Below are 12,986 nucleotides of genomic sequence, written 5' to 3' on the forward strand. Positions count from 1 at the left end.
GAACCATCATGCCTCGTCGAAGGCAGCGTACAAATCCTAAATAGCAGCAAAACCAACGAATTTCGGTATAATAACCGGAATAACAGACTCGGTTGTCATCACCGATCGGTCAGTGGAGCTGTTAGTGGCGTTCTCTGCTGTCGAAACTCCGTCAAAACCGGTGCGTGTGTGTATCCGTGTGCGTGTGTGTGTATTGAATAATAAAAATAGAAATCTATACGTCAAACAACAACAACCATAATAATAACAATAATAATAATGAGAACATCCTTTTATTTTCTAACTCCAAATACCAAATAATAATAATAATAATAATGACTACATGGACAACAACAATAAAAAACAGCCTGGCGGCCACCGAAATGTCAAAGGGGATGTGCCAACGATGGGGTCTGCGTATCCGACGGTAGGTGCCTCTGCAGGGGGGGTTACGAGGGAAAGTGGTGTCAAACCCGTAAGTGTGTGTACGTGTGTGTGTGTAGGTTTGTGCGTGTATGTGTAGTTTGTATGTGTAGGTTTGTGTGTGTAGGTTTGTGTGTGTATGTGAATAAATTATATGTATGTGAGTTGTGATAGAAGGAGATTTTACATTTTATCATTATTTTACACGAATAAATGAACAAATGAATGGATGAATGACTCATCAACCGATCAATCATTCAGTTAATCAACCATTAATTCATTCAATTAATCAATCATTCAGTTAATCAACCACTCACTAATTCAATCAATCATTCAATTAATCAATAAATCATCCAATCAATCATTCAATCAATAAACCAACCGACCAATCAGCAACTTGCGTCGGCGGTTGCATACAAAACTCCGAATGCTTCAAACCAAATCAATGCCGCTGCCTAAAGGGTTACTACGGCCCCCATTGCAAATTAGTGGAACGGTGGAAGAACAGGACGAAAGCAAGGATGAATAAAAGTAGAAGAAAGAATTCTAAAAGGAATAAAATTCTCTTTGGAACAACGAAACACGAAAAATCTTTATCTAAAAAACGAACTAAAATATCGAAACATGACCGAAATAATTAACAACTCTTATGCTATGAACACACACGCACACATACACACGCACAAATAACAACAATTTTTTTCTATCATTTACTGTATATTTTATTTTAAAATCCTTCAATTCATTCGTTCATCTTGTCTCAAAAATTTCAATAAATATAACTAACAATGACGCTGTTGCTGTTAATGTTATTATTATTATTGTTATTATTATTATTGAAACAAGTACAAACAAACAAACTAACAAACAACAACAACAACACACGTTTAGACGACATTTTCCCCGAGATCGGGGGTTGCCGTTTGGCTACCTATGATGAAACCGAAATACCCCTCGACGCCATCCACATCTGTCACTCGCCTCAGTATCACGCAACCCCGCTTTCACCCTGTCCTTCTCCACCTGCTCTTTCCATCCCAATCGCGGACGACCCCTTCCTACCACTCCTTCAACCTCGAACTCGAACGCTTGCCAAACAAACAAACAAACCTATAAAATATATACTAACACATATAAAACAGCAGCAACAACAAATGCTAACAGCAAACGGATGCTTATTATAGAAAAACAAAGAGGAGATAGATAGATAGATAGATAGACAGACAGACAGATAGATAGACAGATAGATAGATAGAGAGAGAGAGAGAGAGAAAGAGAGAGAATAATTGAGTGAATGAACGGATGAATGAACGAACGAATGAATGAAATACAAAATATGAATGACATTGGTTGATCGTTTGGTTATTTTGTTATCATCAGATTGAAGCTGGCAAGCTTTTAAGAGAAAAATCGTCATAATAATAACAATAATAATAATAATAACAATAATAATAACAATTTAATACTTATAATTCACATTTGTTGAACCTAGTAATCGCCATAATTCATCAAAGTCAATCAGTAAATCCAATAATTAGTTTATCACTATTTATAAACAATTCCATGAATGAATGAATGAATGAATGAATAAATAGATGAAAGAATGAATAGATGAATGAATGAAAGAATGAGAAAATGAATTAACAAATGAGTAAACGATTTGACAATTAGTTTCTCTAATAATAATTACTAAACAAGCAAACAAACAAACCAACCAACCGATCGACCACTCAAACATTCTTTCATTCTTTCATTCATTCATTCATTCATTCACTCACTCACTCATTCCTTCATGCATTCATTCAATAGCTAAATTAATTTCTATATTCCTTTATTTGTTCATTCAGGATTTTAACTCCTTCATTCATTTCTTCATCCCCCTTTTTCATTCCTTCATTCCGGAGCTTAATTCCTTCATTCTATTGAGAGCACTTCCGGCTCTGAACCACTCAATCTGCATGGCGTTGAAGGTGTGGTTGAGGGCTATGACGTCACTACTTCCGTCTTTGTGCTTCAGTCTGCACTCCAGTGGCTGATTGGTTAGTTGGTCGGTTGGTTGATCGTTGGTTGGTTGGTTAAATATTTGATTGACACAACGCCAAGAACAATAATGAATGACAACTATAAAGACAACAAGCATGATTAACTGAGTAATTAATTAATTAATTAATTGATTAATTAATTAGTAGATTAATTAATTAGTAGATTAATTGGTTTAGTGACTGATTAGACGGCTGAATAGTTGATTGATTGACAAATTAAATGATTGATTGATTGATTGATTGATTGATTGATTGATTGACTGATCAACAACAACAACAACAATAAAAAACCACCTTCTCGGGTGCAAACGAGTCGAGACCCAAGATCGAAATCCTGTCATCAATTTGAACTTTCTCATAATCGGCAGGATTAGCAAAGGTCAAAGGTAACATCCCTTGTTTCTTTAAATTTGTTTCTGGATGAATGAATGGATGAATGAATGAATGATGGATGGATGAATGAATGAATGGAAAGAAAGATAAGTAGATAGATGCATAAGGTAATAGGCGATTGAAAGAAAAAGATGATAAAATAAATTGAATCAATAAGTCAACCATCATTCATTCATCCATTCACTTATTCATTTATTCACTAATTAATTCATTCACCCCCCTATTCACTCATTCATTCACTCGCTCGCTCATTCATTTTTGCGTGCACTCGACCAACCGACCGACCATGAATCCTGGCAAAACTCTTAACGATGATGGCTCGCCCGCCAAGGTGTCTGGGTTCGAGGGCAGCGTGCTCCCTGCTGCTACCCTCCCCGTAATTCTCCTCCCCGACGGCCACCCAATCAACGCCCTTCACCTTAGTAATAATAATAATAATAATAATAATAATCCTCATTATCATCATCCTTATTATTATTACTATGAACATTGAGACATCGATTCATCTATTCATTCATTCGTAATAATAATCACAACACATCATCATCATCATCACCACTATCATCATCATCCCCTTCACCGTCATCATCATCATGACCACCTTGTAATTTCTCGCAACGGCTGGTACGGCGCCATATTCGCCGGTCAGCTGGTTTTTTACCTTGTTCATTTCGTTGTTGTCCGAGTTGATGGCTCTGTTTGATTGGTTGGTTGGCTGGTGATGTCGTTTGATTGGTTGGTTGATAACGCCATGTGATTGGTTGGTTGGTTGATGACGTCGTTCGATTGGTTAGTTGGTTGATGACGCCGTGTGATTGGTTGGTTGGGTTGTTTACGAGTTGAGTGGTATATCGGTTGATTGATTTGTGATGAGTGAACGAATGATTTTTATAAATGATTGGTTGATTCGTTAATTAATTGATTCATTTTAATCGTTTCGATTCAACCAACCAACCAATCAGACAGTCAGTCAATCAATCAGCTAATCAACTCGATGAAAACTTCACTAACGTAATGAACATGTTATTAGAAATATTATCCAGATGACCTCTGAACTTTAACCACTTGCCAGCCGGGCTTATATCGTCCGTAGTGCATTTGCCCTTCACCTTGAATAAATTTGCATAAATTAACATATATTTTCATGAATTAACAGAGAAATATTTGCATTCATAAAGAGAAATAAATATAGAAACGCCCAAAATGAATAATATTTTCATAATTAATTCATAAAACCAATCCTAACCTTGATCAGGATCGGAAGGTCCAGTAAATCCTGTCCGTCCCACTTTTTAAATGGACTCAAAAGTTGCAGACGATCACTTTTGAGGTCCACCTCCACCTTCAAGAGACTTCCGTCGCAAGGGGGGGCCTGGTAGGTGTCCTGGCCGGGGTCAAACCCCTTCGAGGGAAGTTCGTCGCCAGATGGACTGGTTAGTTTGAACTTTGAACCTGCGCGCAGGAGGTTGTGACGAGTAAATAAATCATTGTCCTCATCGCCATCATCATCATCATCACAATCGTCCTCATTACAAACCATCGGTAGCAGTCAGGTAGTCAGATAGGGGGTTGAAATCCAGGCGGCCCTCGATGACCAGGGCGGTGACCATTTCTGGGGAGGCCACGAACGCGTGGGTAGAGGGGTTGCCGTCGTTTCGGCCCTTAAAATTTCGGTTGTATGACGTCACGATGGTGTTTTTCTCCCCCGTTCTGAAATCGTCCCTAGATGGATGGATAGATAGATGGATAGATAGATGGATGGATAGATGGATGAATAAATAGATGGATGGATAGATGGATGGATGAATAGATGGATGAATAGATGGATAAATGAATCAATCAAACAACCAACCAACCAACCAACCGACCGACCTTTTCCACTGGCCGATACAGGGCCCACAAGCGTTGGCAAGAACCAGACCGCCAAACTCCCTCAATATCTTTGCCTGTGTAATCATCATCATCATCATCACGATCATCATCATCATCACGATCATCATCATTATCATCACGATCATCATCATCATCGCAATCATCATCATCATCGTCAGTCTTCAAATCCTAACCTGGCCATCACGTTCGATGGTGGCCCTTATCTGCTCCGACCCCGGCGTTATGGTGAAAGGGACCTTGGCCTTCAACCCCTTCTGGAGGGCCTGCTTGGCCACGGCCACTGCCCTGTTCATGTCCTCGTAGCTGCTGTTCGTGCAGCTACCAATCAGACCTGTGGTCGGTCGTAATGACGACGTTTGTCATGTGATCAACAACAATAATAATAATAACAATAATAATAATAATAATTATAATAATAATAATTTGACCCTGACCTACGGATATATTCAGGGGCCAGCCCTTACTCTTGGCGTTCTCTCCCAACTTCGAGATGGGGTTTCCTAGATCGGGCGTCATGGGGCCATTCAAGTGCGGCTCAAGCTGATTGGTCGGTTGGGTGGTTGAGTGGGTGGGTGGGTATGTAGTTGATTTTCAAGTTGATTGGGTAATTAGTAGAATATCGTAGATAGATTGATTGGTTGATCAAATAATTGGTCAATTAAATTATCAACTCTCAATCAATCATTCAATCAGTTAATTGATCACTTAGCCAACCAACCAATAACTAAAAATTCTATCAATCAATCAATCAACCAATCAATCAACCATTCAATTAATCATTCAATCAATCTATCAATCAATCAACCAATCAATCAACCAACCAACCAACCAACCAACCAACCAACCAACGATACAGCGAACAACTCACGGTATTAAGATCAATATGAATGACTCGGTCGTATTCGCACCTCTCGTCTGCCTGGAGAAGTTTCAACCTGTAACCGTCAGCCTCAGAGGAAATTTCTAGAACATTCGATAATAATAATAATAATAATAATAATAAAGATAATAATAATAACAATAAAACAACAATGAGAAGGCTTTTATTTTCCGAAAAAACACGAAATGAATAAAATATTAGTATAAAAATGAAGTGCATTATGAATTGAAATGAATGATAATCTACATTACTCGCCATAAAACAAATGGATACAAAGAGAAATCAAAACGGTATTGGACATAGTTCAAATTGCCTTTTTGTCACAGTAAATAACCTACGATGACGCTAATAATAATAATAACAAAACAATAAAAACAACAACTACAATAATAATAACAATAAAAAAATAATAATAAATATAAACCAGCGCCGTCGTCACTTACGTTGCCTGTTCGTTGATTCCAGGTACTTTTTCATCCGACCGTTGTAAGGGAACACCGATGTCGTTGCCCCAATTTCAGCGCCCATGTTACAAATCGTCGCCATTCCTGTTGAATCGAAGCCACCCCCAAAAAAAGATACTAAATAGCAATAAAAAAGGATACAAAAAAAAGATAGCCCGTAAGGCAAGAACTGCCGTAAAAATAGACAAAACAACAACTCCCAACGGAAGGAAATAATATAACGACGCCCCAAAAAAAGATACAAAATAAGACCGACCAGTACAGGAAATAGAATCAACCCCAGGTCCGAAATATTCAACAATGGCGCCTGTTCCGCCTTTAACGGTCAAAATGTCCGCCAGTTTCAAAATTATGTCTTTAGGGGATGTCCATCCATTCAGTGAACCTGTCAGGTTGACTCCAATGACCTGAAATTCATTCATCCATTCATTCATTTATTCATTCATTCATTCATTCAAACAATCAATCAATCAATCAATCAATCGACTAACATTAGGGCATTTAAGTTCCCAAGGAATATTTGCCATGACGTCAACGGCGTCCGCCCCGCCAACGCCGATGCACAGGCCACCCAGTCCACCTGGTGACATGAATAAATTATGAGAACATTATGAATAAATTATGATAATGCAGCAGGCCTACCTCCATTCGGGGTGTGGCTATCGGTGCCAATCAGCAAAATTCCTGGGAAGGCATAGTTCTCTAGAACTATCTATAAACAAATGAGCAAATCAACGTCACCGTCATCATCCCCATCATCATCATCATCAGCATCATCACCGTCATCATCATCATCATCATCACCGTCATCATCATCATCACGACCTGATGAATAATCCCACTTCCGGGTTTCCAGAATCCGACGCCATACTTGGCACCAGCTGATGAAAGAAACTCGTACACCTCTGCATTCACTTCCTTTCAACGGTTGATTGATAAAATGAATGAATGAGTGAGTGAATGAATGAATATATTAATGAGTGAACGATAGTCTGCCAGACTCAACCAATCAGATCCTAACCATCCAACCAATCGACCAATCACCTTAGCCTTAGAAAGATCCTTATCTCCGCCCACATAGGCCTCGATCAAGTGGTCACAATGAATCGTCGAGGGCACGGCCACCTTGGGCAGGCCACTGGAAATAAACTGCAACATGGCCATCTGGTGTGTGGGGGAGAAGAGGGAACACTCATTCCACTACTTATAAGAAATTTCGATGCTTATAAGTACATGCACTGACAAAAAGTATTCAAGTATAGAGTATATAAAATTTATAAAGACGATATTTTACAAATACTCAAGTGATATAAGTATTCGTGTAAAATTTTTGCTACTTAAGTACGTACTCCAGTACATATGCACTTACGCACGTACTCTTACGTACGTAATCCAAGTACAAATGTACCTAAGTACTCGCCACCAACCTGAGCAGTAGCATCTTGCATGGCGACTCGATCAGGCCTTAGCTTCAGATAGCTGACGCCTCTTTTTATATCCTGTATTTGTCATCGTCATCATCATCGTCGTCATCATCATCATCGTTTATAAAATGTTGTTAGTGATTTTAAGTATAAAGTCAGAAGATAAAGTCGATAGTTCTGATGATGATGACGATGATGATGATTAAGAAAGATTATTAAAAATGATAACAATGACGACGACGAATGTTTGTGATAATGATTGCAACCTGATTGGCTGGGTCGTCTAGATGGCTGTAGAGAATTTTTTCCGAAAGCGTCAATGGCCTATTGAGTCTAAAAAAAAATACAAATAATAAAATAAGTAAAATAATAATAATTCTGAAAACTTGATTTTAAATGAATTTAACTTTTAGTTGCTTCCTTTTTTTTAAAATAAAATATTAAAGAAATTTATTTTATTTTAATTATTTCTTTACTTTTTTTTGACAATTTTTAAATTCTGGTCAAGCTTCTCGTAAGGTAGATATTTATCAGCGTCAAATCTACTGATGGCAGTCTAGTAAATAAATAAATAAATAAAGACAAAATTTATTATATTTTGTTAAATGTTATAATTAGTAGTTAATATTTTAAATTAATTAATAAATAAATATATAAAATAAATAATAACTAAATAATAATTACGTGAGCGTAGGCAGCTCTCGATCCAGACACTGCAAACCTCTGCAAGTATAATTTCTTAACATTTCCCAGCACAACATTCCTGCCGGGACTGAAAATCTGACATAATTATAATATAATAAGATTTGATGGAATTCCTCTTGTGTGTGTGTGTGTGTGACATTGAGTAACATTGATCACAATTTAACGCAATTATAAACATTTGTCAACCTACTTTAGCTTTAAAATATTAAAAATAATTAATTATTAATTAATAAATTCAATATTTTAGCAATCGAAATTACCTTAAAAACGTGCATTTTTAAGAAAAACTTCAATATTAGAATCCACGGAGCCGAAAACAATAAGTTAAGTCATCAGCGTAAATAAAATTATTAACATTTTTTTAAATGTAAACTTAAGTGCAAATTATTAATTGATGGTTTTTAACTGTTTTAATCAAGGGGAGGCCTATTTACCAGCATACAGCACCTTCTTATGGGTTGAAGCAGGGATATGCAAAAAATCTCAATTTTTTCAACTTTTAATTATTTTCAGTAATGTCTCCCCTTGCTCCAAACCACATAATTAGAATTATAGGACTAATCGATCAATTCGATCTATCGGTCGGGCTATTTGTCGTGCTTGGATTGTTGGCTTACGAAATTGCATGGATTTTAACGAGCAAGCTAAATGAAATATTTACTTCATTTAATATGCTTAAAACATTGTAGTAATTCTATTTAATTTTAATAATGATTAATAAAATTATGTATTATTAAATTATTTTTATTAATTTGAATATAAAAATTGCTTTTGGTCCGGTGAAATTCGGTGGCTTACTGAAGCCGAAGGTTGGCTTACTAGGATTGAGCTATAGTCGCACTTTTTTTAAACTATTTGATCATGTTAAAAATTTGTTTGCTTGTGAAATGAACGGCCTAAATAGATCAAAATTGTTATTTGAACAACTTTCTTCATTATAATCAATAAATATTTTACATTCTGCTGGTGCTCGCATAGAAATTGGTTGCTGAAATCATACGTTGGCTAACTGGTGGCTTACGGGTTTCACTGTGTCATGGCGGTTTTCTGTACATATAATGCTTTAAATAAATCAATATATTTATATCACAATTATTTTTATCAATATAAATATAGAAATTGCTTTTGTCTGTTGAAAAACAGTGGCTTACTGAAGCCGTAAGTTGGCTTAATCGGATTTTTTTGCATGTATACAATAATATGAGATCAATTAATCAATCAATAATCAATCAATCGATCGATCGATCGATCGATCAATCAATCAATCAATCAATCGATCAAACAATCAAATAATCAATCAATCAACCAATCAACCAATCAACTAACCAATTATAAAAACGAAAAAAAAAAAAATAAATATTTGCAAGGCTTGTTCAAACTTGAACAAACACCTAACCGTTCAGATCTACAAACAATTTCGAGATTTTAGTAAAGAATGAAAAACACAATAGTTGCTTTTATTTGAATTCTTTCAAAAATGGAAAGTGACGGTTAATTAAAATTATAAAAACGACAATTTTTTAAAAAATTCAAATTTTAAACAAATAAATATAACAAAATATCGACTGATAAAAAATAATTATTATCCATTATTATTATACACACTCCTTAGTAGTTCTCAGAGAATGATTCACGTAACATGAACATTTAGTAAGAACAGTTCACAACATATCATAATGGCTAAATCAACATGCCAAACAGAAATTATTTATACATGCATATATACAAAATAAATCAAGAAATATCCAAAAATTATATAACCAAATTAAAAAAAATAGAAACGAGTCAACATTTAATAAATTAATGAATAAATGGACATTATTAAAAAGATTGTTCAAAAAGGCGACGACGAGAATGAAATGTAGTTTGTTTTGTTGGTGTGGTGTTGCGAAGCGAAAACAAACACATCACACAAAACTAGTAAGAAGTTGCAAGAATAGTAGTCAGTCACCTACCTACAATTAAATTACTCTCAGGGCCCTGGCTTACTTATAATCATTAACTCAACTCACCTACCTACAAATTTGTATTTCTACGTTTTAGGAATTTTACATGTTTCAGGTATTTTATTTAACATATTTTAGTGTTTTTATTTTACTTGAAACTTTTTAACTAATGTTAAGCCCTAGCCTACTTAAGATTGTTCAACTCATCTCAATCCCTAACTTACCTATGAATTAAATTAAGTCCGGTAAAGAAAATAGAAAGTTGAAGAGAAACATAACAACGACACCGAATGAATGGATGTTGCGTATGTGTGTGTTGATGTGTGTGTGTGTAAATGTGCGCGCGTGTACTCTCCAGACACTTCTTATCGTCATATTCAAATTGTCATCGGAACGATCACCTTGAGACCACCATCCGAAAAGTGCTGACGCCCACCACAACCCACCTCTCATCATTCTGTAGACAACATTTTTTATTAGCGTAGTAGTAAATGAATGTTAGAATCTTAGAAGAAAAAATTATAAAATGAAAATAATGGCAAATAAATAATATTTCAAAATAATAAAGAGAGTAAAATATAAAAAAAACTTACTTTCGTCCAATCGACAAAGGCAGAATGTTGAATGCCTGAGTGAGTGAATGAATTAATTAAGTAATCAATCAATGATTCAATGATTAAAAAAATAAATTAATGGAAAAATAATTTGAAAGATTGAGTGATAAAATGAACGAATGAACGAATGAATGAACGAATGAACGAATGAATGAATGTATGAATGAATGAGAAAAATTAAAAGACGAAACTAAACCTTACTTCAAAAATCGTCGTTACTGCACTCGATTGCACCGACCACCATCATCTGGTCGGCACACAAGATTTCATCCGAACTTCAGTGTCAGCCGAACAGCCAACGAGCTGATTCTTCCTACACCACCATCATTATGTTTAAATCATCATGAGACCACCATCTGAAACGTGCTGACTCCCACCTCTGCCCACCTCTCATCATTCTGTAGACAAAATTTTTTAATTAGCGTAGTAGTAAATGAATGTTAGAATCTTAGAAGCAAAAAATTATAAAATGAAAACAGTGGTAAAATAGTATTTTAAAATAATAATGAGAGTAAAATGTATAAAAAATTTACCGTCGTCCATTCGACAAAGGCAGAATTTTGAATGCGGTCCGGTTCCTACGTTGTCCTCCAAAACTGGTGCAAGTCCCCCGAGATTCTTGTTGAAACACAGCCCGTGGGATGGAAAAAGATAAAGAGAAGATTCTCATCAGAAAGCTTAGCGGTGCCTGCATCTCTAATTGCTTAATAAAAATAATCCTATCTACCTATTCAATTAACTTAACTAATCTATATAAAATTGTTAATGGTACGATAGTCGAAAGTCCCCCTTCATTCTCCCTCCTTGCACAGAGGTTCACCGACAGCCAGAGCACCGGATAGTAAACCATTGCCGTGCGGATAGTAGACTATTGCCGTGCGGATAGTAAACCATTTGCCGTCCGGAAGCCGTGCGGGTAGTAGACTATGGCCGTGCCGCATAGTAAATCATTACCGTGCAGTTAGTAAACCATTGCCGTCCGGATAGTAAACCATTGCCGGTTACTGGCCACCAAAGCTTACCTCCGACAACGGACTTTGAAATTCAGAGTCTATCGGCTATCGTACCCTCAACTTACCTATTCATTACAATTAAGCCCTAGCTTACTTAAAAATTACAAAACTCAAGAGCCCAATTCATTGGCCAATTGGCACCCACCCCACCACCTACGTAATGCCTTGGGCTCCAACTTAGTAATAATAACATAAAACTTAAACATAAACCCTAAATCTATTAATGAGTATGTGTTACAACGTAGCCTTAACTTACCTATTCATTACATTATGGCCCTAGCTTACCTAAAATTACAAAACTCAAGAGCCCAATTCATTGGCCTTTCGGCACCCACCCCACCACCTACGTAATGCCTTGGGCTCCAACATAATAATAATAATGTAAAAATTAATAATTAACCTACCTATCGATACACTTACAGCGTTTTAATTTACATTACAAGATTGTTCCTAGAATTACATTATTGCCCTTAACTACCTATGAAATTAAATTACTCTCAGCCTTAGTAATAATAAATTAGAATGTGTAATGAAAATAAAATTACGCTCAAATACTAACATATGTGTTTATGTATGTATTTGTGTGTAATACGCTGATGCGTGTAATGTGGGTGCAAGAAAAAAATAGAAGCGATAAACTTACGCGCCTACCTATTCAACTACATTAGGGTGGGATGCTTCCTATCTATCCTACCTACAATTAAAATTATGCCTATCTAACCTACCTATATAGCTACTTAATGTAATTGTGTGTGCGTGTGTGTGCGTGTGAGCATTCTTACTTAATGTTAAATTACAGAGAAAAAAGAATAAAACGTATCCCAGCCAGGCGTGTATTCTTTGCCACTGAATGAACGAACGTAGCCTGACATCCTCGATGATGAACTCCTCTGGAAGCTTCAACCTGAATAAAATGAATGAAACGAAAAAATCTCATTTATTTAATTTAAATGAAAATAGAGAAACGAGCCGCGGTGAAACCCGCCAGCCGAAAAAGCCAGCCAACTGGCAAAGAAAGGGACCGCAAAGAAACCGTAAAACGTACCCCAGCCAGTCGTGCATTTTTTCATTCTTTGCCAATGAATGAACGAACGTAGCGTGACATCACAACCACTCTGATCTTCCATGATGAACTCCTCTAGAAGCTTCAACCTGAATGAATGAACCTGAATGAACCTAAATGAATGGAAAAGTCTTATTTATTCAATAA

General features: G+C 36.1%; 1 protein-coding gene across 1 annotated transcript; it reads right to left on the reverse strand.

Annotated features, from left to right (window-relative positions):
* Positions 1–2,151: 2,151 nt before the first annotated feature.
* HELRODRAFT_185009 (hypothetical protein) lies at positions 2,152–8,523 on the reverse strand. Its single transcript, XM_009021807.1, has 22 exons — positions 8,464–8,523; positions 8,183–8,278; positions 7,975–8,054; positions 7,765–7,831; positions 7,502–7,573; positions 7,119–7,238; positions 6,900–6,992; positions 6,717–6,786; positions 6,566–6,654; positions 6,331–6,481; positions 6,054–6,158; positions 5,599–5,693; positions 5,165–5,270; positions 4,904–5,061; positions 4,710–4,783; positions 4,375–4,559; positions 4,084–4,289; positions 3,849–3,946; positions 3,439–3,532; positions 3,123–3,255; positions 2,739–2,860; positions 2,152–2,434 (listed from the first exon to the last, which is right to left on the reverse strand). Exons 1-22 carry the CDS (start codon positions 8,476–8,478, stop codon positions 2,288–2,290), a joined length of 2,376 nt encoding a protein of 791 aa, XP_009020055.1. The 5' UTR covers positions 8,479–8,523; the 3' UTR covers positions 2,152–2,287.
* Between the last annotated feature and the right edge of the window lie 4,463 nt (positions 8,524–12,986).

The sequence above is a fragment of the Helobdella robusta genome (assembly GCF_000326865.2).
Source record: "Helobdella robusta unplaced genomic scaffold HELROscaffold_3, whole genome shotgun sequence".
Taxonomy (NCBI): Eukaryota; Metazoa; Annelida; class Clitellata; order Rhynchobdellida; family Glossiphoniidae; genus Helobdella; species Helobdella robusta.

Excerpts from the sequence above, each read along its gene's own strand:
- HELRODRAFT_185009 (XM_009021807.1), bottom strand. Across the intron at positions 7,832-7,974 it reads TTAAAAATTGTCAAAAAAAA|ACTCAATAGGCCATTGACGC; the intron begins GTAAAGAAATAA and ends ATTTTTTTTTAG. Across the intron at positions 3,533-3,848 it reads TCTAATAACATGTTCATTAC|AGCCATCAACTCGGACAACA; the intron begins GTTAGTGAAGTT and ends CCAATCAAACAG.